The 26,368-nt window shown below is 44.1% G+C and overlaps 1 protein-coding gene across 4 annotated transcripts in view; it reads right to left on the bottom strand.

The window, feature by feature from the left end:
• DAO (D-amino acid oxidase) overlaps positions 1–26,368 on the bottom strand; it is a 57,810-nt gene that overhangs the window by 20,424 nt on the left and 11,018 nt on the right. The window contains exons 1-5 of one of the 4 annotated variants that reach the window (XM_033953691.1): positions 24,408–24,544; positions 16,859–17,071; positions 16,223–16,337; positions 11,148–11,224; positions 768–833 (exon numbers count right to left, since the gene is read on the bottom strand). In XM_033953691.1, coding sequence (XP_033809582.1) covers positions 768–833; positions 11,148–11,224; positions 16,223–16,337; positions 16,859–17,052 — 452 coding nt within the window. In that variant the 5' untranslated portion in view covers positions 17,053–17,071; positions 24,408–24,544. Of the gene's footprint in view, positions 1–767; positions 834–11,147; positions 11,225–16,222; positions 16,338–16,858; positions 17,072–17,626; positions 17,783–18,139; positions 18,342–24,407; positions 24,545–26,368 lie in introns of those variants that run through there. The other 3 variants (XM_033953693.1, XM_033953690.1, XM_033953692.1) reach the window with 3 other exon arrangements.

The raw sequence follows: 26,368 nt of genomic DNA, 5'->3' as shown, positions 1-26,368 counted from the left end.
GTTTTCAGTAAAATGTGGGGGGTTACAACCCCCCACACCCCCTACAACGCGGCGCGATCTCTATTAAGTAAAGTGGGGGGGTTCCCCCCCACACCCCCCTCCCGTCGGAGCCGTAAAAACTGTAATTTTCTGTGGCGCGCGCCTCCGCGCTGCGCTCAATTGTCTGCGCGCGCCTTTGTCCCGGCGCGCTTTTGACCTGACACCTTTTTAGTGAATCACACTGAGCGGTACCTATTTTGGAGGCGCCCATTAAATAGGCCAGCTCTAGGCGCAACTAAAAGTTAGGCACCCATGCGAGCGCTTAAGCACGCTTAAGAGCAGTGATTCTGTAAGAAGGCGCCTAACGCGTAGCCACACCCACGCCTAACATGCATAGCGCCTATTTTTTTGAAGGCCGCCTAAATTTTTAGAGGCGCCTAGTTACAGAATCGCGCTTTCTTGATAGGCGCCTATGTTTCAATCAGTGCCGATTAAAAAGCTTAATTGATCTTGTTATTCAATGTAGATAGGCGCCCATCTAGGTGAGCGCCTACAAAATAGGTGCCTAACTTTAAGCGCTGGTTACAGAATTTGGGCCTGAATGTCCGGACCTAATCCTGCCCACGGCAATCAGCACTTTAGAAAGGGCCGAGTGCCACGGGCTGAATATCGATTGGCGTGAAAACGAAGTCATAATTCATTGGCCAAACTAACGTCCTGGTTGCAAACCTTCGCAAAACCGAGTTTGAAAAATGTTAACGAGAGCACTTTTTTAAGAAGGGACTTACTTATTCATAAGCCAAGGTAAGTAGCGCTTTCCTTCGATCATCAATGCAGTGTTAAACCAGCCGTAACTACAACCAAAGAAAAGTTAGGAAGAAAGGTCAGACAGCTTGTAGACAGTGGCGTAGCGAGGCTGAGTGGTGCTCGGGGACAGTATGGCCCTATCCCCGCCCTCTTCTCCACCCCCCCCCTTGCCGCACCGCCCAACGTTTAATTTTCCCAGCATAAGCAGCATCACAAACTCGCTGCCCACGTCGTGTCGGCTCTCCCTACGATGTCACTTCCTAGGCATGGGATCCAGAAGTGACGTCAGAGACAGCCAGCACCGACGCGGGCGGCAAATTCGTGATACTGCTCGGCCGGGAAAATTAAAGAGAGGGAAGGGTCGCACGCACGTGGTGGAGGAGGTCGGGAAGGAGGGGGGTAGAAAGGAAGACAGGAGCCGATGCCCCCACGCCCCTCCCTTTACTATTCCACTGCTTGTAGACTGAACTTGTCCGTGTCATTCTCCGCAATGAGCTTTTAATGTTCAGGCACAGGCATGAAATGATAGTGTAAATCCTGGACTCTAGATGTGCAGGTCGGTTCACATAATACAAATACTTCTTCTTTATAGGGGTGATTCTATAATTGGGTGTCTATAAATACGTACCCAGAGGGCACCTGGTAGGAATCTATTCTCTAAAGGACAGAACATCACCTTAACAATGAAAATGTGCACCCATAAGTCATATGCGAGAACTTACACTCGCCACAGAGCTACTGTATGTGCATCTTAGTTCTGCCGACACACATGTAACTCATACTATGCTACTAGTTACGCATGCGAGTCCCACCCAAACTCCGCCCATGTATACACCCACCTGTAAAACACGCATGTATTTACAGAACAAATGGTGGAATCTTGTCATGTGCCATTATTCTAACGAAGTACACACAGAACCAGTGCGTAACTTGTTTGTGTGTGCATTACAAATGAGCCTCAAAATGGGCAGGGGCTCAAAGATATTATTAATAAAAGAGAAGCGATTGCCGTAATAAATACAGGGCTCGATAGTCAGCCGGCGGCAATCAGTGTTAACCTTGAAAATTCAATGCCAGGGCATGTCTGGGCTCTGGCATTGGATTTCTGGGCTTCTGGAGCTGGCTAACGCTGACCGACTTGCATGCGGTCCTATTTATGCGGTTAGCCTGGCCAGTCAAGTGCCAACTCCGTCCCCAGAACAGCCGGTTTTCAGTTTGGCGCAAACCGGTTATTTTCAGGGGCGCTAAATGGTTAAGTGCCGCTAAATATAATTGGTTCGCTCCAAACAGGGGACTTAATCAGCCAGGAGCTATTCCTGACCTATTGAATTGCTTTGAAAATCAACCCCACTGATTTTAAACTCATTATAGGGGCAAGGCTCAGCTGCTTATAATTTGGGTTTCTTATAAGGATAGTTGCTAAAAAGAGGACTGCCGTGGTCAGTACTCAGCACCCCTAGAGTTTTTCAATGAGAGGAGATAAAGGAATCTTTTTCCACCGTCAGTGGAAGGAGATGTCTCCCACTTGAAAATGTTCTAGGTGTCTCAAAGCGGAGTCTAGATCTTCTTAGACCCCTCTGCTCTCAAAATACTGAGAACAAGCATTCAGCTCTACGGGATGACAGAGAATGGACCCTAAGACCTTCACTTGGATGATACACACCGAGATAACCCTCAGCAAAATAAAAAGGTGATGGATTTTTCTGTTGTGCTCCACACTAGAGAGTTGCACGGGGACAGAAATCCCACCCATCCCCGCCCTTCCCCGCTAGGATTCTCTCCGTCCGTCCCCACCCATCCCCGTCAGGATCCTCTCTGTCCCCACCCATCCCTGCAAGGAATTACCTCCATCCCCGCCCGTCCCCATAAAAAGCAGCAATTACTTCTGACAGGATCATCAATTCCACAGTTTCTTTTGTGTTTGCGCTGCTGTTTTCCTTGTGGAATCTCTTTGGTGGAACCCTTTTTTTGTTTTCTGTTCAGGTAATTAATTTATAAACCCCCTCTTTTACTAAAGCTAACGTGTCCATTATATTATATGGACGAACCCTGCTTCCAAAGCCTTCCATCCCTGTGGGAGTCCCGTGGGCCAGAGGGGGGTCCCTGTGGGAGTCCCGTGGGTTAGGGGGAATTTCCGCGGGAACCCCGCAGGACCCGCGGGACTCCCGTGATCCCCGTTCCCATGCAGACCTCTACTTCACACACAACCTACAGCAACCAGGCAAAATGAATGATTGTAGGCAAATTCAGTACTACCCAACATACTGTGAAATATTAAGACTTCAGGACTGAAATGGGGATTTAGTGAAGAAATAAAAACATTAGAGCTGCCCTACTGGGTCAGACCAAGGGCCCATCTAGCTTTGTATCCTGTTTCCAACAGTGGCCAGAAGTACCTGGCAAAGTCTCCAAAAAGTAAGTAGCAAGATTCTATGCCAGTGATGGCTAACCTTTTTGAGCCCGAGTGCCCAAACTGCCGCACAAAACCAAAGAATTTCCTCAAAGTGCCAGCACGTCAATTAAACCTTAATAACAAGATTTTAGTATCTAAAAACTCTTTATAAAGTTGCCTGAACTATGTAACATCATTTTTTAAGGTTGGAATCTTTGTATTGTCAGAGAATCAATTTGATTCACAATCCTTTGGTTTTCATTTCAATTTATTGGCAATTTATAATGTTTTAATGATTTCATTCAATTTAATGAATTTAGGAAGAATTTGATTCAGTTACACAATATATTTTAAATGTATTATTCACATAACATGTCAAATGTATCCTGAGTAAAAAAAAAAGATAAACTTCTTAAAACTGTTAACTGTGTCAAGACTCGGTGTGTATTCCCAAAGAGTCTATACTTGTTTTTTTGTAAAATTTATAATCAAATTAGAAAATAGTTAAATCATTACATTTCTAATAATATGATGTAAAGAAAACAAAAGAGCTTTCAATTAAACCAACCGTTTTTATTGGAAATTCCAGATTGGAATACAACAGGGCCATGTAAAGTCCCTTTTTTAAATAACATCTTTAAATAATATTTAAATAACTTAGAAAGTGTCTTAACTGCAAACTGAAAACACTGCTTCATGTAAACATATGCATTGGGCATGCTCTGAAAAAAATTAATGTGATTTTTGTTGTTGCATGCATGCTGATAACTTGTCAATCCTTGGCTCATAGTGCGTTAATTTCAGAGCAACACATGCAGCACTCATGTCATCCATTAATCTGTTTCTAGCATCAGATTTTATATGATTCAAAGCCGAAAACAGCTGCTCACAAGCATAGGATGACCCAAACAAAGTAAGAAGAGCAATCCCAAGTGCTTTCATGGACTTAAAATTGTCTGGCAGAGAATTCCACGCTTTTAGGATTTTATTTTCAGAACTGCTAGCAATGATTTCATTTGTCACCCTTTCACACTCAATACGTTCAAGAGCCGCACGCAGGTCATTGAATTTACTTTTCCAGATAGAGCTTTCTTGAAATTCCAGTAGCTCCATTTCCAAATTTTGAATATCCAACCACTGTAAGCAGGAAAGATCAAGATCTTCAAATGTGGACTTTTCTGGGGAAGTTATAAATGAAAGGGTTGTCTCCATCTTACGGAACTGAGAAAATCTTTTACTAAAATTCTCCTTTGCTTCGGCTACAATGGTGGAATATGCTTTGTGGATTTCCTGGTGTTTTTTATGACTGTCCACAAATGTTGTAGAATTATCCAAATGTATTTTTAGGTTGGGAAAATATTTTAGCTGTCCACTCTCAAGGTCTTTTTCAAAAACATGCAATTTTCTCTCAAAAGCTTTGATGTCACTAAACATGCTTTCTGCTATTTTTCCCATGCCTTGTAATTTTTTGTTTAGTACATTAAAGTGGTTAGTAAAATCTGTAAAGAACATGAGGTTGGTAAGCCAGGCCATGTTGGTGAGTTGAGGATAGTATTCCCCCTTTTCGTTCATAAATAGCCTAACTTCTTCCAAGCAGGCCACAAATCTCTCTAACACTCGTCCTCTGCTCAGCCACCGGACATTATTGTACATCAGTAAAGTGTTATATTGTGCCTGAACCTCATCAAGAAGGGCTTGAAATTGTCAAAAATTAAGAGCACGCGCCATGATGAAGTTCACCATTTTTGTTACATCTTTGAGGACATCGTCAAGTTTTTTGCTGCTTTCTTTGGCGCAGAGAGCCTCTTGATGTATTATGCAGTGAAATTGAATCAGTGGATGTTTTGCTTCCTTAGCAAAGAAATGAATGAATCCTGATGTTGTCCCCACCATGCTAGGTGCTCCATCGCTAGTAACTGAAACTACTTTTTCTGGACTTATGTCTAGTGATGAAAAAGCCTCCATCACAGCATTGTGGATATCTATCCCTTGTGTTCTTCCAGGCAAAGACAGCAGTTTTACCAGCTCTTCTCTCATGATGTCACCAGTAGCATAACGCAAAATGAGCGCTAGTCTTGCATGGTTAGTAATATCTGTACTTTCATCCAAGCACATGGAGTAGAAGGGTGCTTTCTGTAAGTCACAAGTAAGCTGTTGACTAACATCAGCAGCCATTCGCAGAACCCTATCTTTTGCAGTATTTCTGCTTAGCGGCATCTCAGAGATGCGCTGCACAATTTTATCCTTGTTTTGGAAATCATGGAAGAGTGAATTACTCCCAGCCAAAATTGCCTTTTTGATAAAATCTCCATCAGAGAGGGGCTTACCATGTTTTGCCATGCACAGTGAAATTTGAAAGCTGGCAACTGTAAGATGATTAGTTTTTGAAAGATAGTTGCTAAAACTAAGAGACTGGGAGTGATATTTCTTTAATTTTCCTACAAGGAACTCTTTTCTTTGAGCTAAACCAAGTTCAGCAACACTGTTATGGTTGGTCTCAAAGTGACGTTTGACACTTGATGTGCGAGACACAACACTTTCATTACACATAATACACAATGCTTTCCCACTGCGTTCAATCACTCCATATGTACTCTGTCCAGGCCTCTTGGAATGGTCTTCCACTATCTGTTTTTGCTTTTTTTGCTGTACTCATTTTCTTTGTTCAAGACTTCAAGTCTACAAAAAGATAAAATTTGTATAATAAAAAAAATCTAATGAAGTGCTGTATACAAATCCGTCCCCATAAAAAAATATGTGATTGGAGAATTTTACTAATTGTAGACATCCGTTTTGGTCAAAAAATATACTGTCCGGGTGAAAACCGGACTTGTGCAACCTGAGTATATGGGAAAAGGACTTTTATTTTTCATTATTGGAGCCTTTGTTATTTTATTATGATGTTTACAAAAGCACTGTGAAGGGCCACATATACACTTTACTGTTTTTTGCTATATTGAGCTTTCCATAAGGTACAGCGCAGAGGATTAGTGTGTTGGTTGTTCACAGAGAGCCCAGCCCTCCTCTCAGCTTACTGAACTTCTCTATGCAATCATCATAAGCAGCTTTTTTATTTCCTCGAATTTAGTATGTCCCCCATGGAAGATACAGAGGTTTTTACAGAGGAGCACATTATTAGACACATTAACTTCCCCCCATATCCTCACCTCTCTAGCATGGGAGCACTAGGAACTGTTCCTGATTACAGATGTCACATGTGGAGTCACACTACAGCCTCACTGAGTTCCTGTGACAGACTCAGTGTGAAGCTTCTCTTCCTCCCCCCACTTCCCCCTCACACACTGCCTGGCTCATAGGATACTAAGGGGAAGACAGGCAGGCTAAACATCCACTCACAGGACTGCAGCCAGCACAGGAGGATGGGCCGCGGCCCACCGGGACAATGCCGGCCCTGTTGCCAGGTGAGCTGCAAAGAAGACACCGGCACACTCGCCTCCCGCCGCGCCGCATATCTTAATTGCGCGGGGACAGAAATCCCACCCGTCCCCGCCAAAGTCTCACCCGTCTCCACCCGTCCCCGTGAGGAATCCCACCCGTCCCCATGAGGAATCCCTCCGTCCCCACCCGTCCCCGCGAGGAATCCCACCCGTCCCCGTGAGGAATCCCACCCGTCCCCGTGAGGAATCCCTCCGTCCCCGCGAGGAATCCCCTCCGTCCCCGTGAGGAATCCCCTCCGTCCCTATAAACTTCAGAAATAGTTATTTCATTTAATTATGCTACTGAATTAAAGGCTCTGGTAGAAACCCATTTACAAATAAGCAAAAAGACTTTATTAATTTGGAAATATTAATTGGGAAGAATACACACTTTGTAAACGGGTTTCTACCAGAGCCTCTTTTGTTTATAAATTTTTATCAACACAACTAATATACTACTTTATCCTGAAGCAAAAAAAAAGAAAAAAAGAAATAGAATTCTTTTCCTACCTTTGTTGCCTGGTTTCTGCTTTCCTCATGTTCTCATTCAGTTCCTTCCATCCACTGTCTCTCTTCCTTCTGCGTCTTCCATTTGCTCTGTTACTGTGCCTCTCCCTTTCTCCCCCCTTCCAAATTGGTCTTGCACCCATCTTCTTCCCTCCGCTCCCCCCATAGTCTGGCATCTCTGTCTTCTTCCCTGCCAGTGTCTTCTCCTCACTCTCTCTTCCCCATTTCCTTTCAGCGTCCTTATCCCCCCCCCATCTTCCCCATGTCCTGTCAGCGTCCTTCTCCCCCCTCTGTCTTCCCCATGGCCTTTCAGCATCCTTCTCCACCCCCCCCCCGTCTTCCCCATGGCCTTTCAGCGTCCTTCTCCACCCCACCCCCCATCTTCCCCATGTCCTTTCAGCGTCCTTCTCTCCCCCCCGTCTTCCCCATGTCCTGTCAGCGTCCTTCTCCCCCTTCTGTCTTCCCCATGGCCTTTCAGCATCCTTCTCCACCCCCCCCCGTCTTCCCCATGGCCTTTCAGCGTCCTTCTCCACCCCACCCCCCATCTTCCCCATGTCCTTTCAGCGTCCTTCTCCACCCCTTTGTCTTCCCCATGTGCTTTCAGCGTCCTTCTCTCCCCCCCGTCTTCCCCATGTCCTGTCAGCGTCCTTCTCCCCCTTCTGTCTTCCACAAATGCTTTCAGTGTCCTTCCCCCCACCCCGTCTTCCCCATGGCCTTTCAGCGTCCTTCTTCACCCCTTTGTCTTCCCCATGTGCTTTCAGCGTCCTTCTCCCCCCCCCGTATTCCCCATGTCCTGTCAGCGTCCTTCTCCCCCTTCTGTCTTCCACAAATGCTTTCAGTGTCCTTCCCCCCCCACCCCGTCTTCCCCATTGCCTTTCAGCGTCCTTCTTCACCCCTTTGTCTTCCCCAGTGCTTTCAGCGTCCTTCTCCCCCCTCCTTCTCTCCTGCCCCGTGTGCAGCACAGCCGGCCAGGTCCCCTTACTTTTGTGGCGCTTCCGCGACCGACAGACCGACAACAGCCCCGGTCTGACAAACCTCCCTGCCCTTAACCGCGAATCTAAATTTCCTTCTTACAGCTGCTGTAAGAAGGTAATTTAGATTCGCGGTTAAGGGCAGGGAGGTTTGTCGGACCAGGGCTGTTGTCGGTCGGTCGGGTTAGCTCCACAAAAGTAAGGGGACCTGGCCGGCTGTGCTGCACACGGGGTGGGGCAGGGCGGACCGCCCCCCTCCCTTGGAAGCCACTCGAGCCGCGAGGCTACTCCTCCTTACCTACCCTGCCTGCAGGACAGAGCCGAAATGAAGTCTTCCCAACGTCAGCGCAGACGTCGGAGGGAGGGAGGGCTTTGTTTACCGACGTCAGCGCTGACGTCGGGAAGACTTCCGTTCGGCTCTGTGCTGCAAGCAGAGCAGGTAGGGAGAAAAGCCGCACGACTTAATACATCCAGCCCCGCAGGAACCCCGCGACCCTCGGAGGCTTCCCTACGTGATCCCCGCGACCCGTGCAGCTCTCTATTGTGGACCTTCCCGCGTGCCAGCTGCAAGGCCTTCGCGTGCCACAGCTGGCACGCGTGCCATAGGTTCGCCATCGCTGTTCTATGCTATTTAGCCCCAGGGGGAAAGCTTATCCTTAGCATTAAGCAGTATGGAAATCTTGCTACTTTTTGGATCTCTTATTTGAAAGCCAAAGATACAGTAAGCGGATCTTCCTAAATAAAATCCAATCCAATAAATGGAATTTAGCAAACTAATAGGGTTCCCGGATTTTTCATAAAAAACTAATGTATTCGTACATTTGAAGTTGGCTTACTCATGCCTAACAATTCATAAGAAAATTTAATTGTCCCACCCTAAATGTAGCACAGAATCTGTCTTAATAACTTAGGTGAAAAAACTAGGAGGAGGGTACATCATATATTGTTAACAGTTCTCAGTGCATAGGACCTCCCATAACTTACGTTATCTCAGGCCCACATTCTGCTCTCACAGTATAATCGTCTATACCAGTTCCTCCTTCCCTTCCCTTAATCTTCAAAACCTTACTATTTAGTTTTACTAATTTTTCATAGGCCAATTTTTATTATTATTCCCGATAGTACTCAATTTTATTAATAAAACACTACTACTATTACTACTTCTTCATGTTAAAAAACTAATTCATTGAAGAACTGCCTTATAAAGGGTCTTTTGGTTCAATCAGTACGACCGCAACACGGTGACGGGATAATCGTGCGCCAGACGCCAGCGCGCCGACAATCCAGCGCCGAGAATTCGGCGCAAGACAGAAGCGCGCGGGGGGAAAAATAATTTTTAAAGAGCTCCGACTTGGGGTTTTGGGATGGCAACCCCCCCACACTTTATTGGTTAGTGTTCGTGCTGCCGTTGCGGGGGAGTGTGTGAAACCCCCCACATTATAGAGAAAACGGAACTTTTCCCGAAAAAAATCAGAAAAAGTTCCATTTTCGCTATAATGGAGGTTTCCAACCCCCCTCCAACAGCAGCGCGAACACTAACCAATAAAGTGGGGGGTTGCCACCCCAACCCCCCCCCCCCCCGTCGGAGCTCTTTAAAAATTACTTTTTCCCCCGCGCGCTTCTGTCTTGCGCCAAATTGTCGGCGCTGGATTGTCAGCGCGCTGGCGTCTTGCGCGCCACTGACTATGAACCCAGCAACACTTATCTTAAATTGGCTGCTGCTCATCCAACGTTGGTCTTGGATGATTAAGGGAAGGGAAGAAGGAACTAGTATAGATGATTATACCATGAGAGCAGAATGTGGGCCTGAGATAACATAGGTTATGGGAGGTCCTATGCACTGAGAACTGTTAACAATATATGATGTACCCTCCTCCTAGTTTTTTCGCCTAAGTTATTAAGACAGGTTCTGTGCTACATTTAGGGTAATATCGGTGGGACAATTACATTTTCTTATGAATTGTTAGGCATGAGTAAGCCAACTTCAAATGTACGAATACATTAGTTTTTTATGAAAAATCCGGGAACCCTATTAGTTTGCTAAATTCCACTTTTTGGATCTCTGCCAGGTACTTGTTTGGTGCATAATTGTGTTAAGAGAGCTATATTAACCGTGAGATCTGGATAATTTCTATTGTCGCCCTCAACCACCCCCACCCCTTCACTCATTACCCCCCCACTAACTAATAAGTCAACACACTCAATTATGGAAAATAGCCACAGCTCTATTTATTGATCAACAATACCAAATAAATTAACATTGCATATATTAACATCCATTAACAAATTAAACATCAATTAACATCAGCAAGCTCCTCCCGAGCTACCAGGTGTACACAGCAATATATTGCCCCCGACCCTGCCACAAACAGCAAGAGTCTTAGAGGTGGCATGACCTCATGTCCTTTTAACTGGGTCACCTGACCCCCAGGGAATGCCTCCCAGCCCACCCACCACTCATTGTCGGATGAGCCCCAGCACCCAGTAGCTCGGGAGAACCGCCCTCCCGAGCTACCAATCACCAACCCAAAACACGGGTGAGCGGGTTGGGGAAAAAAGCCGTCCTGGAGGACCCTGGAAGGAGCCGAGTCCTCCAAGGCTTTATAACCTCGCCCCCGCGCTGTCTCTCTCGTGCCCAATCCCTTTGCAGCTTTTTGGCATGAAAATCCCCTGCCCTATCCTTCTTATCTTAACGCTCCCCAACAACACTCCACCCCCTCCAACTTGTCTCAACGGGCGACATGGGCCTCCCAGCCCCGTGTTACCCTACGCCCGTTGAGACAAGCTCTCTGGCTACACTTTACCATAACAAGATTGGTTTCTGGCAAGGGAACAGTGACCCCTGCTGGTAAGAGTGGATTGGGCACTGCTCAAAATAAGATACTGGGCTAGATGGACCCTTGGTCTGACCCAGAAGAAGAGTAGCTCTTTTGTACTTATATCTTCAGTGGAAGAACACAGGCCCTATTGCAAAAAGTATGAAAGGTGAGAGACGGTTCTAAAAGTGTTCCAACAGACAGATTCAAAATGATCTCAAATCTCCTGTTGTCATACCTGTAACCAGGATACAGCGCAAGTTCCTTTGGTGTCAAATTTCTAAATCCCAGAACGCTCTCTTTCCAAGAGGGAGGCTGAAAACAAGAGTCCACAGGCATTTGAATGAGATGTTTAGCATATTTTATAAGATCAGATTCATCGGAACGTGCAATGTGTGGAAGACCACACCCTTTTTTCTTTTGACTTCCCTGTGAGGTATTTCAAAAAAACCCTCTGTGTAAGCATTGGACATCATGTAGGGTTTTTGTGGTCTCCAATGATCATGTTTCTAAAGAGCTCTGGAAATTTTTTTTTTTTTACAATAAAAGGTGTCAGAACCTACAAGGAATCCAGGACCACTACCTACCCTTGGCAGAACACACACAATTGCTGATATACTCTCTCCCAATGGGTGGGAGCTGCTCTGTTTGAAAGGCTTGGCATTTTTAGTCTAGCACTTTTCTCCTGCTCCTTTGTCCTAAAATACCAAGGGCTGCTGAAAAGCTCTCGTCCTAACCAAGAAGAAAATGATGTGGAGCCATGAAACTCACAAGTTATTCCACACTTTTCATTTCATTGATGAAATGAAATGAAAAGTGACAAGAAGCGTGTGGAATAACTTGTATGTTCCATGGCTGGGCTGAGAACTTTTCAGCAGCCCCTCCTCTTGTGATGTCACAATGCCTCATTCCACCAGTGCCTAAGAACCAATCTCATTGGTGATGTCACAATGGCTTGGTTTCCCTATACTTGTGCCCATTTGCTAGATGCATTTGCCTCATTGAAAGTGTCAAGAAAAGTGTAGAATAACTTGGAAGTTTTATTGCTCCACATCATTCTCTTCTTGGTTAGGCTCAGAGCTTTTCAAAAGCCCCTTGTATGTTGCTTCCATTGATGTTTTAGACATTGACAATTGCAAAATGAGTGCTACTGCTGCACAGAGCTGGCACACGCATGTTCGTTCCTGTATGTATTTAGAAATGGCTCTTTGTCAGCAGATCCTTTTTTAAAATACTACTGATGTTCCAACCTGACATCTTGAGTAGAGAATGACATGGGAACCATCCCGTGTCATTCTCTAGTGCAGGGGTGCCCACACTTTATGGGCTTGTGAGCTACGTTTATAATGACTAAGTCAAAATGATCTACCAACAATAAAATTTAAAAAAAAACACAAAGCACAATGAAAGGCAGAGAAAATGTTAATTATTCATATTCCGGGTTTTTCAAAGAGGTCACGGCAGATGACTCAATGCAATGTCACCTCGGTAACAAAATACAAAAATAGACAAATACACCCCCTCCCTTTTTACTAAACCACAATAGTAGGTTTTAGCACAGGGAGTTACGCTGAATGCCTCGTGCTGCTCTCAATGCTCATAGGCTCCCTGCGCTAAAAAACGATATTGCGGTTTAGTAAAAGGGAGCCATAGTGCAAAATATAGACAGCAGATATAAATTCTCAAAACAGACACATTTTGATCACTAAATTGAAAATAAAATCATTTTTCCTACCTTTGCTGTTTGATGATTTCATGAGTCTCTGGTTGCACTTTCTTCTTCTGACTGTGCATCCAATCTTTCTTCCTTTCTTTCAGCCTCCTGTATGTTTCCTCTCCTCCAGACCTCATTCTCTCCCCCAACTTTTTCTTTCTGTCTCCCTGTTCCCCCTTCTTTCTGTCTCCCTGTCTGCCCCCTTTCTTTCTTTCTCCGTGCCCTCCCCCAAGCCACTCGGTTTGCTGCCACTGCCATTGGGGAACAGTCCCCAAGCCACCGCTGTCCCAAGCTTTCCCTGCAGAAGCGTCGCGCTGACCAGCATTCCGCTCCCTGACGTCAATTCTGACGTAGGAGAGGAAGTTCCGGGCCAACAAGGCATTTCTCCTCATTCCATCTAGGCTGAGCCCCATCTCTCCTTGATCCAGCATTTCCATTCTGTGTTTGTCAGAATTACCATTCCACCTATTTTCCAGCATCACCCTTCTTTGTGTCCATCTCACCTATATCCCTATCTCACCACTTTTTCAGAATCTTCATTTGTCTCTGTCCTTGTCTTTACCCCATGTTCACCATTTTCCCTTTCAATGTCTTTATCTCCCCCCCCCCACTTTTTCAGCATTACTTCTATGTCTCTATTTCACCTCCTCTTCATGTCCCCTCTGTATCTCTATCCTTATTCAGTAGGTCCTGCTTACCCTTTCTCTTCTTTGTGTCACTATCTCCATTTTCAGCTTTCCCCCCTTTTCCTTTGTTACTGCACCCGGTAGCCAGAATCTTTCCACCCTCCCTCCACTCCGGCCCAGCCCAGTATGAAATATTTCCTTTTGTTTTCCTCCCCTCTCTCTTTCTCTCTCTCTTCTCCTCCCTCACCCATGAGTCCTGCATCTGGCCCTCTCCCTTCTACCTGCACCTGGCAACACCCCCCTGCTCCGCGGCTCTCTTCAGCAACTCGTCAGCAGCGGTGATCAAGACAAGCTGCCGACATCGAGGCCTTCCCTCTATGAGTCCCGCCTTTGTGGAAAAAGGAAGTTGAAACAAGCGGGACTCGCAGAGGGTAGGCCCCAACATCAGAAGCTTGTGTCGATCGCTGCTGCTGAGTTGCCGAAGAGAGCCGCGGAGCAGGGGGTGTGGCCGGAAGCAGGTAGAAGGGAGAGGGAGATAGGAAGGCTGTAGAAGCTCCGGAGCATGACACCGACTCCGGCCAGGATGATTTCTTTTTCAGGCTGCTGCTGCTGCTGCCGCTGCCACCCCCCACCTGAAATGACAAAAACAGCCTAATGCCCGCGTCGGCGTCTTTGACGTCGGGGAGAGGAAGGCTGATAGGCCCAGTAGATCGGGACGGCAACACAAGTCTATCACGGAGCCCGGGATGGGCTCTGCGATCGACTCATGTTGCCTTCCTGAACTACCGGTTGATCGCGATCGACGTGTTGGGCACCCCTGCTCTAGTGTCTATCTCAACCTCAGTCCTTCTACACCAGCATTCTTCAACGCAAGGCTTTATGGTCAGTAGCTGAGCCCATTCATACTCGGATTCTTATGTGAGCCAAGTATAAAAGAATGAACCCATTGTGACATCACTAATAAGCTTGGATCTTATTGGCGGAATGAGACATTATGACATCACAATACCTGCTCTGGATACCAGAGACTGTCATTCTCTACTGTCTATCTCAACCTCAGTCCCTCTACACTTTCTTCAATGCAAGGCTTGAGGGTCAATGGCTGAGCCCGTTCATACTCCAATTCTTCCCTCTCTCCTTAAAGAATGACATGGAGATGATTTCCCATGGTTGACTGGGGGACGGGAACGAGGACAAATTCTGTCCTCATGTCATTCTCTAACGCAAGTCTCATCCTTATGCTCTTTCTAAAATCTGCAAATATGGGAAGCTGCTGTACGACCCAAAGAGAGGAAAAGAGAACATCTTTGGGGAGAATTATAAACAAACCAGAATAGCCAATCTGGAGCAGTGTTTAATTAGTAAATTATGCAAGTTCCCTCAAACCTGCAAAGTTAGGTAGTCAAGGTCTTCTCTGCAGAGCCAGGCATCAACCCATATGGGAAACAAGGAATGCCCAGGGTAGCTCTTTGCCATTTTCTTTGAACTCAGGTGATGTACTGCACTATGAGAAAATATAATTGAAACCAGGAACCTGATTTACATGATACATTTACCAGAGAAAGAAGATTGGGTAAAACTTCATTACAAACATTAATCCTGGTGTATTTTAACAAGCTGAGTCAAACTTGTCCAAAAGCCCACTCATGTCTGGACTGTAGGGAGCATGAGGTAACACCTCTCAACCGTATTTGTGTAGTTTTTCAATGACGAGAGGAGAGCTTCATCTTCCCCATGACCAAAAAAATTTCAATGAGCTCAATCAAAAGACAAACAAACGATGATTTCTGCTTATGATCATGAAGGCATCATCATCACAAAGTTCCATGTGGAAGAAGTGTCATAGCAGTGTATTATCGTGATTTTTTGCAAAAAATGCACAAAACCCGACCTCAGTTGCTCTTGGCTGGGCCACTCATTCTTCACGACAACATTCGTCCGATGTCGTCATTGAAAAACCACACAAATACGGCTGGGAGGTGTTACCTCATGCTCCCTACAGTCCAGACATGAGACCACCAGACTTCGACCTTTTTCCAAAGTCGAAACAACCTATGCGTGGACATCGTTTTGCATCTCTGGAAGAGCTTTCTTCCGCCGGTACCCGAGCCATTCGGCAAATGAACAAAAACGGTGTCTTGGATGGAATAATGAAGCTTCCCGAGCCATTCGGCAAATGAACAAAAACGGTGTCTGGGACTCGGTCATTGCAAAGCAGGGAGATTATATTGAAGGAATGTAAAGAAATACATGAAAAAAAAAAAAAAAAGTGTGCATTATTTATGAAATGACCCTTGTATATAACAAAATATACACTTCCTCCTCCGTATTCGCGGGGGTTAGGGCAGAGCCGGCCCACGAATATTAAAAAAACACGAATAATATTCAGGCCAGTTCTGCCCCTTAACCCCTGCTTCTCCCAGCTAATTTAAACCCTGAAAGCCCCCCCTAAACCTTACCTGGTGGTCTAGCGGGTTTTCAGGCAGGAGCGATCTTCCCATGCTCCTGCCCTGTGCAGATCGCTCACAGGAAATGGCTGCCTTGAGCTCCCGTAGTCTCTTGAGCTATTTCCTGTGAGCGATCTGCACGGGGCAGGAGCGTGGGAAGATCGCTCCTGCCCCAAAAACCCGCTAGACCACCAGGTAAGGATTAATGGGGGGCTTACAGGGCTTAAAATAGCCCAAAAAATTAAAATGGGTTCTTGGGTTTAAAACCGCGAATAAGCGAATCCGTAGATACGGAATTCGCAAATACGGAGGGGGAAGTGTATACAGTATATATATATATATATATATCAAGCCTAATAGATAGTCCATTAATCCTTATAGTCCTGGAGTCAACTGTGGCCCTTTCCCACTTCTATTTTTGTCTACTTTTGTCTGGGGTTGGTTTTTCCTTTTTTTGTGGGATCCAGTTTATAGCATACATCTTTGTATAAGAGCACACCAATAAAATGAAAAAGAAATCCTTTACCGGAGCTGGTTCTTTCAAGAGATTGTAGCCAGACTGTAGGAACACTCCCATTGTTTCTGCTTCTTCCGTGTTAACATAGTCCAGTAGATAATCGAACGTCTCTCTGTTCCATTTACTAAGACAAATAACAGAGGCATCCTGTGATCCACACCACTGACGGCTTTCATATGATCACAAACTCTTCTATCAGGTCTTTAATTTACCTAACTGGCTCCAGTCTCTTATTAGAATTTACAACTTAACCCCTCGAGCTATCTCCATTGCCATGTCTCAGACACATGGTTAAACCCCTCCCCCCTTTGTAAATTATGCACATAAGGGTTCAAATCTAGGGTGATATGTGGATATCAGCTTGAATAAGCAAACTTTTTTTCATTTTATGACATTATCCATGCTGCCAGAGGGGGCCCCATTGAGGTCCAGGTCTGGAGGGAGGGGAGGGGGTTGGTAAAGAGGATCCCAACTTTAGGTGTGCCTCTGAAGTTTGAGGGTTGAGGAGTGGGTCTCCTGGGTTCCAGCAAGAGGAGGATCAGTGTATGGGGGAGGGGGAGATCTAAGCCTCCTTCATACTGTAGTTGGGTGTTGGCACACCTTGAGCTATGCAGTGTAGCGCAGTATAAAAGCTTTGTGCCTTACGTTTCTTGAATATTCCCCTTATCGTACAAATACGGTTGCCACAACCCCGCCGCTCCATCGCTAGTGGTCAAAGGCGTAAAAGTATCCGCGTAGACTTTGATCACCAGTGGATTCACTTTGGCGTGATACTGCTCATGGATGCAGAGGGCAGTGGACAGGCCAATCACGCCCGCTCCGATCACAGACACGTGCATCTTTCGGACTGCGAAACCCCTGCGTGAACAAGAGAAAGAGCACAGGGGTTTTAAAAAATATATATATCTTTATTCATTTTGAAGCCGAAAATAAGTGCAACATATTATACAATCATTTTACACTATGGGGTCCTCTTATCAAGCTGCGGTAGGGGTTAACGCGCGTTAAACCGCCTGCCGTGCTAGCCGCTAACTCCTGCATTGAGCAGACGTTAGTTTTATAGCCAGCTGCAGGGGTTAGCGTGTGATGAAATGACCGATGCGCTAACCCCGCTAGCGCAGCTTGATAAAAGGACCCCTATAATAGCACTTAAATTCAATCAAAATTGCATTCTATGACAAATGCATTTATCACCCCCCTCCCCCTCAACATATTTAAAAATTGCACTCAAATAATAATTAAAAAAAAAAAACTATCTTCCGCCTCCCTCCCCCTTCCCCCCGGACGTGTATGATCAAAGGGCAAAATCAACCATCACTCTTTACAGAAGCGCAGGGTTAAAATCAGTGGAACCATAATCTGCTGCCCCGTTTCAGTGGACTGAAACGATGCAAAGCATGTTTGCCGATCTACCTGATTAGGTAAGCCGAGCATGGCAAGGCTCGTCCCCAGATCATCAGCTCAGACTAGACACTGGACCACACACACTAGGGCAAGTTTTCCAAAAGCTCGAACATGCTATTCAGAACGGGTCCAATCACATTACAGGAAGTGCTGGGCGCCCTCATGACTTTCACTTTCGCTTTCTCCCAACATACACGTAAAGGATGTCAACATCCGCATCCGGGCACATTGGGTTGGGACAAAGGAAAAGCAGCATTTGCTTATTATTTCTATGCAAATGGATTTAATGCCATCATGTCCATCCGTTTTACAATTTTTTTTTTAATCATGACTTAAAATGCGTGATTGCTAATGAAACAATCTATAGGACCAATCTCCGTGCATTGTGGCCGGCCGCTGAACGTTGTAGCCTGTATTTATATCTAGACAATCTTATTGTTTAGATCAAATTTTATAGCAATAATAATAATTTTATAATCACGTTATAAATGTTCTGAGGCATACAATATACAAATACTGTACCTGCAAAGCTCCCCTTAATAATGCACGAACCATCCTATCTTTTGGGGCGTGTAACAGGGCAGTCACTGGCCACAGCGGGTGAACAGAGCAAAGGCCATCTTTCGTGCTCTTCTGCACCTTTGAGCCTCTCCTACTTGCAGGCTTACATACGGATTCAAAGACCAGCAAGACGATTGCCCCGTTTGCCTGCCCCCTGTGCCAACCCTGGTGTCTAAAAGTTCCTGAAAGCGCCTTTCAGTCCCAGGATTGCTTTGTCCCCTCCAGAAATAAGGCAGGGGAGTATTCTTCTGGACTATACTACCACCCATGGTTGGATGACAGGGAAAAAGAAAAAGACCTCTTCTGGAACCCATTCATTAAATACAGGTTTGGTAAAACTTGATAAACCTCTTGGACAAGCCATTCGAGGAGGTGTAGAACACCCATATGTAATCTAATTTAATCTAGTCGGGATTTCGTAATCACAGGTTCAAGGTGATTTACAAGACGAGGCCCATGCGGCATCATGGGGAAATAGTTACATCACATTGAAGTGGAAGGTTACACTGTGGCAAAGGGGGAACAAGTTACAACACATTGTAGAAGAAGGTTGCATTGTTGCAAGAGGGGAACTACCTGTGTTTCCCTGAAAATAAGTCCTAGCAGGATTTTCGGGGTAGGTCTTAATATAAGCCCTACCTCCAAAATAAGCCCTAGTCCTGGGATTCGCTGGCAGTTTCCCTTCCTTCCCTCCCATCCCTTGTGCAGCAGAACCCTTGAGCGAGAACCAAGTCCCCCCCCCCCCACGAGCACCCGCCACACAGTTGAATCCCCACACCTTCCCTCCCTCCCATCTGAACCCCGCCATGAGCCCTACTTACCTCCCTAAGTAGCGTTGGGCCGACAGCACTTTAAACAGGCTGCTTCGGCCTTGTCCGCCCATGGATTCACTCAGCAGCGTAACGACAGTGAATTCATGGGCGGATAAGGCCAAAGCAGCCTGTTAAAAAGTGATGCTGGCCCAACGCTGCATAGGGAGGTAAGTAGGGGGGTGGGGGGGGGGGGCGGTGCTCACTCAAAGGTTCTGCTGCACAAGGGAGGGGAGGAAAGATGCTGCACATGTGAAGGAGAGAGAGGAAATAGGAAGAATTAGGGTGAAGGAGAGGAAGGGAGAGAAGATCATGTACATACCCCGAAAATAAGACCTAGTGCCTTTTTTGGGCCTAACATTAATATAAGACACTGTCTTATTTTCAGGGAAACATGGTAGTTACATCAAAATAAAACCTTCAACTCTCAATAAATCGGGTCTGCGCTGAGCTCAATCAAGATTAATATAACCTTTTCCCCTTTATCTCTCTAAAATAAAACCTCATTCAAGAGTGCAGACAACATAGCCTCAGTACCAGCGCACCCTAAACTCAGCCAAACCTGCATCTAATATTCAAGATCTTCGTATTTTATTTATGTATTAAGATTTTGCTAACTGCCTTTTCATGAAGAGATTCACCCAGGCTGGTTTGCAACACATTGAAAGGAAACTTTGAAATGGGAGAGCAGAAAACGAAGTTAAAAGGGGAATAATTTAAGGAAATACTTCTTTATAAAAAGGGTGATGGAAGTGTGGAATAACCTCCTGGTGGAGGGGCTGGAGACAAGGACTGCCTAAATTCAAGAAAGCTTGGGACAAGTACATAAGAACATAAGAAGTTGCCTCCACTGGGTCAGACCAGAGGTCCATCGCGCCCAGTGGTCCGCTCCCGCGGCGGCCCATCAGGTCCATGACCTGTGAAGTAGTTCCTGACCATTTTTATAACCTACCTCTACTTCTATCTGTACCCCTCAATCCCCTTAACCTTTAGGAACCTATCCAAACCTTCCTTGAACCCCTGTACTGTGTTCTGGCCTATCACAACCTCCAGAAGCGCGTTCCATGTGTCCACCACCCTCTGGGTAAAAAAGAACTTCCTGGCATTTGTTTTAAACTTGTCCCCTTTCAGTTTCTCCGAGTGACCCCTTGTACTTGTGGTTCCCCACAGTCTGAAGAATCTGTCCCTGTCTACCTTCTCTATGCCCTTCAGGATCTTGAAGGTTTCTATCATGTCTCCTCTAAGTCTCCACTTTTCCAGGGAGAACAGCCCCAGCATTTTCAACCTGTCAGCGTATAAAAAGTTTTCCATACCTTTTATCAGTTTAGTCGCTCTTCTCTGGACCCCCTCAAGTACATAGGATGTTTAAGGGAGAAGGGAGAGTAGATGGTTTGTTTTGGCAGACTGGATAGGCTATATGGCCTTAATCCGCCATCTATTTCTTTTTCTGGGTTTTCTATATTTCATTAAAGAAAAAACCCACTCAGGAAAGGAAATGGTCTGAGAAAAAGATAAGTGTAAAAGCATCCCAATACACTCAGCACTCCCTGATCCATGGCTACTATCTGTCAACAAGAGTAATTTATTTACCTTCAAAGTTGAAGGAAGATTGATGTTGAACCATTCGGTTTTAAGAAAGGTTTTTTTTTGTTTTGTTTTGTTTTTGTTGGGACCCCATACAATTACAACAATTTTTAGTTGCAAGAGAATAGAAATAAAAATAAATGAGTTTTGTTTCACCTAGCTGAGATTATGAGGAGAATTAATATAAAATATCCCATTTTTTAAGGAATGATTCAAGGTTCTTTAGTGTGAACCAAGAATTATTGTCCTTTATTTTCTTGAACTTTATTTAATTAGAAATAGCAAGGTATACTCCCCATTAATGTGGGCTTAAAAGGAATTATGTATGTATATTTTATTATGTATTGTTTTATGTGATTTTCCTTTTTTCTTTTTAAATATTGGATATTGTAATGTATTCAAAATTATAAATAAAAAAAAAAAAGAAAGTTTTTTTTTCTCAGTTCTCCTGCTACCCACTTCACAGCAAAATAAACAAAAGTAGCTAGACTATTAAGAAAGGCTTCCCAACTTACCCAGGTAAGGCTGCATTCAATCCTGTGTCACGTTACAAAGTTCAAAGCATCAGCACAGGACGGACTTTCATGTGAGTGACGTTTCATGTGTCAGGTTCGCGCCTTGAATACAATGCGTCAGATACACAAACTCAAAATGTACAGGGTGGAGCCTCTTGCCTCAGGCAAATTCTGGTCTGTGGCTGTCACACCTTCATCCTGATTAGGAGCTAGTTAGCCTTCTTTGCTGATGGAAGTCGGTTTTACAGGGCATTATGCTGATACATTTTTTTTTTCCATTCAGCATCATGAAGATTGTACTTCAAGCTTATTTCTTATGTGATATACTGCTGTTCACAATCTAATCAGGTATTCACAATCTAGTCTTAAGTATTTTCCTTATCTGTCCCGGGAGGGCTCGTACTCTTAATTTTGGTACCTTGGGTAATGGGGGGTTAAGTAACTTGAAACGCACAAAATGGCACCAGGGCTTGGAGCCAAGAAATAAAGATATACAATACTTTATTAGAAGTTGTCACAAAACGCACACTGGAATCTTGACCCTACACGGGCCATGTTTCGGCAAAATGCCTTCCTCAGGGGTTCTTTGAGGAAACAGAGAAAGCCAAATTTTGATCAACACAATAAACAAACATATACATTGTACAGTTATTAATTGGGAGACCATAAACCAAGTGAATGAAAAAAAAAGAATATAGAAAAGAGAAAAGAAAAATATAAAAAAGGAAAAGCAAGGAATATCTGAAAAATAAGGATGTGGACAAAAAAATAATAAATAGCAACCGGAAAAAAACGTGCTTAGCAAAAAATCCTCATACTCTTTGCAGAGCACGTTCCTGAATGGGTTTCTGTAGTTTATGCCCCAAGCCAAGCCATTTCGATAACAGCCTATGGACCGACTTCTCTTTTAGGAAATTATCCAAACCTTTTTTAAACCCCGCTAAGCTAACTGATTTTACCACATTCTCCGGTAATTTAATTATATGCTGTGTGAAGAAATATTTTCTCCAGTTTGTTTCAAATCCATTACTTAGTAGCTTCATCGTATATCCCCCAGTGCTAGTATTTTTGTAAAGCGTGAACAAGCGGTTCACATCTACCCTTTCCACGCCAATCATTATTATTATTTTATAAACCTCATATCATATCACCCCTGAGCTGTCTTCTCCAAGCTGAAGAGCCCCAGCCACTCTAGCCCTTCCCCATAGGAAAGTCATCCTATCCTTTTTATCATTTCTGTCGCTCTTCTCAGTACCTTTTCTAACTCCGCTATATCTTTTTTGAGATATGGTGACCAGAACTGCACATAGTGTTGAGGTGCAGCTGTAATATAGAGTGATACAAGGGCATTATAATATTCTCATCTTTGTTTTCCATTCCTTTCTTGATAATTCCTAACATTCTATTTGCTTTCTTAGCAGCTGCCGCAGATTTCGTACAAACATAAGGAAGCTCTTCATCTCCAAGAGAGTGGTAGAAATCTGGAATGCTCTTCCAGAGGCTGTTAAAGGGAAAAACACCCTCCAGGGATTCAAGAAAAGGTTAGATAAGTTTCTGCTGAACCAGAACGTACGCAGGTAAGGCTAGACTCAAATAGGGCACTGGTCTTTGACCTAAGGGCCGCCGTGTGAGCGCTATGGACCACTGGTCTGACCCAGCAGCGGCAATTCTTATGTTCTAATACAGAACCCAGCATCACGTAACTCTAGTTTGAGTTTCTCTTTCCCAAATGCATCACTTTGCACTTGCTGACATTAAACGCCATCTGCCATTTTGACACCCAGTCTTCCAGTCTCACAAGGTCCTCTTGCAATTTAACAACTTTGTGTCATCAGCAAATGTAATTATCTCACTAGTTATTCCCAGCTCTAGATTATTGATAAATATGTTAAAAAGCAGTGGTAGAATGCCAGGGAACAGACAGAAACCATAGAAACATCTAGTTTGCTCAACCTGCTTCCTGGTGGAGGACTTTAGACCCCCACCTAATTATAAACTTTCCTTTCCTTTTTTTTTTTAAATTTTAAATTTATTCATTTTTGAATTCTTACAACAAGTGAATTAAACATAATATAACCAATTTTCATATATCACTTGTATTTACAAACAAATCATCTTGTAATATATAATAAATACCCCCCTTTTTATCAATATTCCTAATTCCATATGATATACATTTCCCACCCCTCCCCCACATATCTACTACCCATGTGCTAAGATATCTGATCATTAGAATAATTAGTCAATGGTTCCCAAATTTTTTTAAAATTATGAAGATTCCCTTGTTGTAACGCTAACATCTTTTCCATCTTATATATGTGACAAACTGACATTTTGGTTACTAATGATCCTCTTTGCTTATCCTGGGCTTGCTTTGAATTCTATAATTGTTTTTGTCTCCATCACCACATCGGGAAGTCTTCTTTATAAAAAGAGTATTTTCTAATGAAGACTGAATTTTCCTAGACTTGGCTAGACACATGAAACACGATGGCAGAAAAGCACAATACTGCCCGTCCACACAAAATGATCAGCTATGCAGCTCCCTGCTATTTAACTTATTTATAAATGATCTGGAAATTGGAACAACGAGCGAGATGATTAAATTGGCAGATGACACTAAACTGTTCAAAGTTGTTAAAATGCATGCGGATGGTGAAAAATTGCAGGCGGACCTTAGGAAATTGGAAGACCAGGCGTCCAAGTGGCAGATGGAATTTAATGCGGACAAATGCAAAGTGATGGACATTGGGAAAAATAACTTGAATTACAGTCACCGGATGATGGGGGGTCCACCTTGGGGGTTAGCGCCCAAGAAAAGGATCTGGGTGTCATTGTAGACAATACATGTTACAGCATGTCATCTATAACCCACATCCTGTAAGGTATCATATTACCTCTGCTGCTATATAAAAGATATCACTGTATTCTGCAATAATGCCTTGATATATCAGCACATTGCATATAGCATAGCTTATATGGGATTATATTGTCTCTCTCTTCACTGTATTCTGCAATAAAGCATTAGTATATTACAGCACGTCATCTATAACCCACATCCTATAAGATAACATATTACCTCTGCTGCTATATACAAGATATCACTCTATATTACAATAGTGCCCCAGTATTCAACATCACGTCACATATCACACACCCTGCTAGACAGTGAAAGCTTGCAGTACACGAAGATAGGAAAAATCCTGTTTCAGTGGTTAAACATATATTTAAATACTGAAAAGTCTTTCTTGAAATTGCTTGTCTTCTATTTCAAACACATCTGGCAAAATACTTCTTTTCCTATGGAAGTTTCTTGCTTACGTTATTTGAAGATCTAGGTAGGATTTAACCGTGTAACATTTGTGGATCTTGTTTTCTGTACAGCCGTAAAATGCAGAGAGTTGTTAATCACAACCAATTCCTCCTGGTGACTGTTTATGCCAAAACTCAGCAAAGAGAGAGTGTCAGCTGATAAGTTCTTTCAGACCGTGGTTAGGTTATTCCTGTTCTGGGATTGGCAGTACTGATGAAATTGGAATGAAGGCCAGCCAGTAAGAAAAGGGATTTCTAAACACCCAGCCAGCCTGGGATCCAGGGCAGCTGCAGATGGAGAGTCTGCTTGCAGTTCCAGTATCTGAGTGCAGTGAATGTGTAAAAATCAAGTTTTAAGTTTATTAGGTGTTTATATACCACCTATCAAGGTTATCTAAGCAGTTTTACAATCGGGTCCTCAAGCATTTTCCCTATCTATCTAACGTACCTGGGGCTCTGGAGGACTGAGTGACTTGCCCAGGGTCACAACGAGCAGCCACAATCCCAGGGTGCTGAGGCTGTAGTTCCAACCATTGTGCCATACCTTCCTCCTTTTTTTTTTTTTTTTTTTAAATCCTGCTAAGCTAACTGCTTTTATTACATTCTCTGCAAAATGCTTCTTGAAGACAAAACAGCAAGATAACAGATGATGACACACAGGTTAACTAACCTGATTATGCACATTCAAAAACAATCAGAGGTGTTAATTCTGCCCATTGAATTCAAAGTTGCAAATCCCACAATGCATCAGGAGTTGGCAGAAATCCAGGATTGGCTTATGATCTTCCTTCTGGCAGTGGATAGCTGGTAGCCATGGAACATGTGCTCTAAGTGGACTGGGATACATGAAGTACTGGCTGGTGTTTGTTTCTTTAATTTCCCAAGATACCATTTAAAGTATTATCATACTCACCACAAACACTGCACTGTTTTGTTACACATTTAAAGGGAGAAACAAATCCATTTAACCATTTGAAAAATTCAAATTTTAGATCCCAGCAATAATGATATGGGGACAGAATTTGTCCCTGTCCCCAAATCATCTCGTGTCATTCTTTAGTATATATATTTACTTTTTTTTTAAATTCTTTATTAAGTTTTTCAACTACAATTGTGCAACAAATGATTCACAAGTATATATACAGAGAGAGAGAAAATTAGGCGACTTGATCAGAGACCTTGGAAATTTACAGATACAGAGACATTGATCCAAGGCGGTGCCAACCCCCCCCTCCCTCGCTACTGTTACTGCCACACCCAAACCCACACCATCAGTTAAAATTAAAGTCATTAGTTGAGTTTGTGTAAGCTCACTCTATCTATTAACTCTGTAAGCTCCCTGGGAATGCCCAGGCCAACTCTTTTTGTAAACCGCCTAGAACTGAAAGGTATTGGCGGGATAGAAAACACTAATTTAATGTAATGTAATAGACTGCAGCAATCGAGAGAGACTGCTCTGCAGGTCACAGATCCTTCTTTCTCTTATATCCCGCAAGAAACAGGAAGGCTGCTAAAATGGTGCATGGTCTTCGTCATAAGGTGCATGGGAACAGACTCAAAAGTCTCAATATATATACCTTAGAGCGGTGTCTCTCAAACATTTTTAGCTCTGGCACACTAAACAGAGCACATGTTTTTCACGGCCCATTAAAATTGAGATTATAGAATTGCAAAACCAACCAAGAATCGGGAGTCCAGGGCACGCACCACCGAGGCTGAAAGCGCCTCGATGTTCTCCGCAGAAAGCGTAAGCGCAGATCCCAATTCCACCACCGCCATCTTAGGATCAGATTTCGGTAACTGTTTGCCTTTTTCTTTACGGGTAGCTTTTCCACTCATCGTTGGGCTGACATGTTGGACAAACTTGTCTGTGCACTCCACAAAGCACCGCCACAATACAAGAGCCAAGAATGAGACCCGACAAGGAGGGAAAGGACCCTGGGCCTCGGAGCTCAGGCAAGACGCGTCTT

This window comes from Geotrypetes seraphini, chromosome 8, assembly GCF_902459505.1.
Source record: "Geotrypetes seraphini chromosome 8, aGeoSer1.1, whole genome shotgun sequence".
In the NCBI taxonomy this organism is placed as follows: Eukaryota; Metazoa; Chordata; class Amphibia; order Gymnophiona; family Dermophiidae; genus Geotrypetes; species Geotrypetes seraphini.
This window is presented reverse-complemented; position numbering and strand designations above follow the sequence as displayed.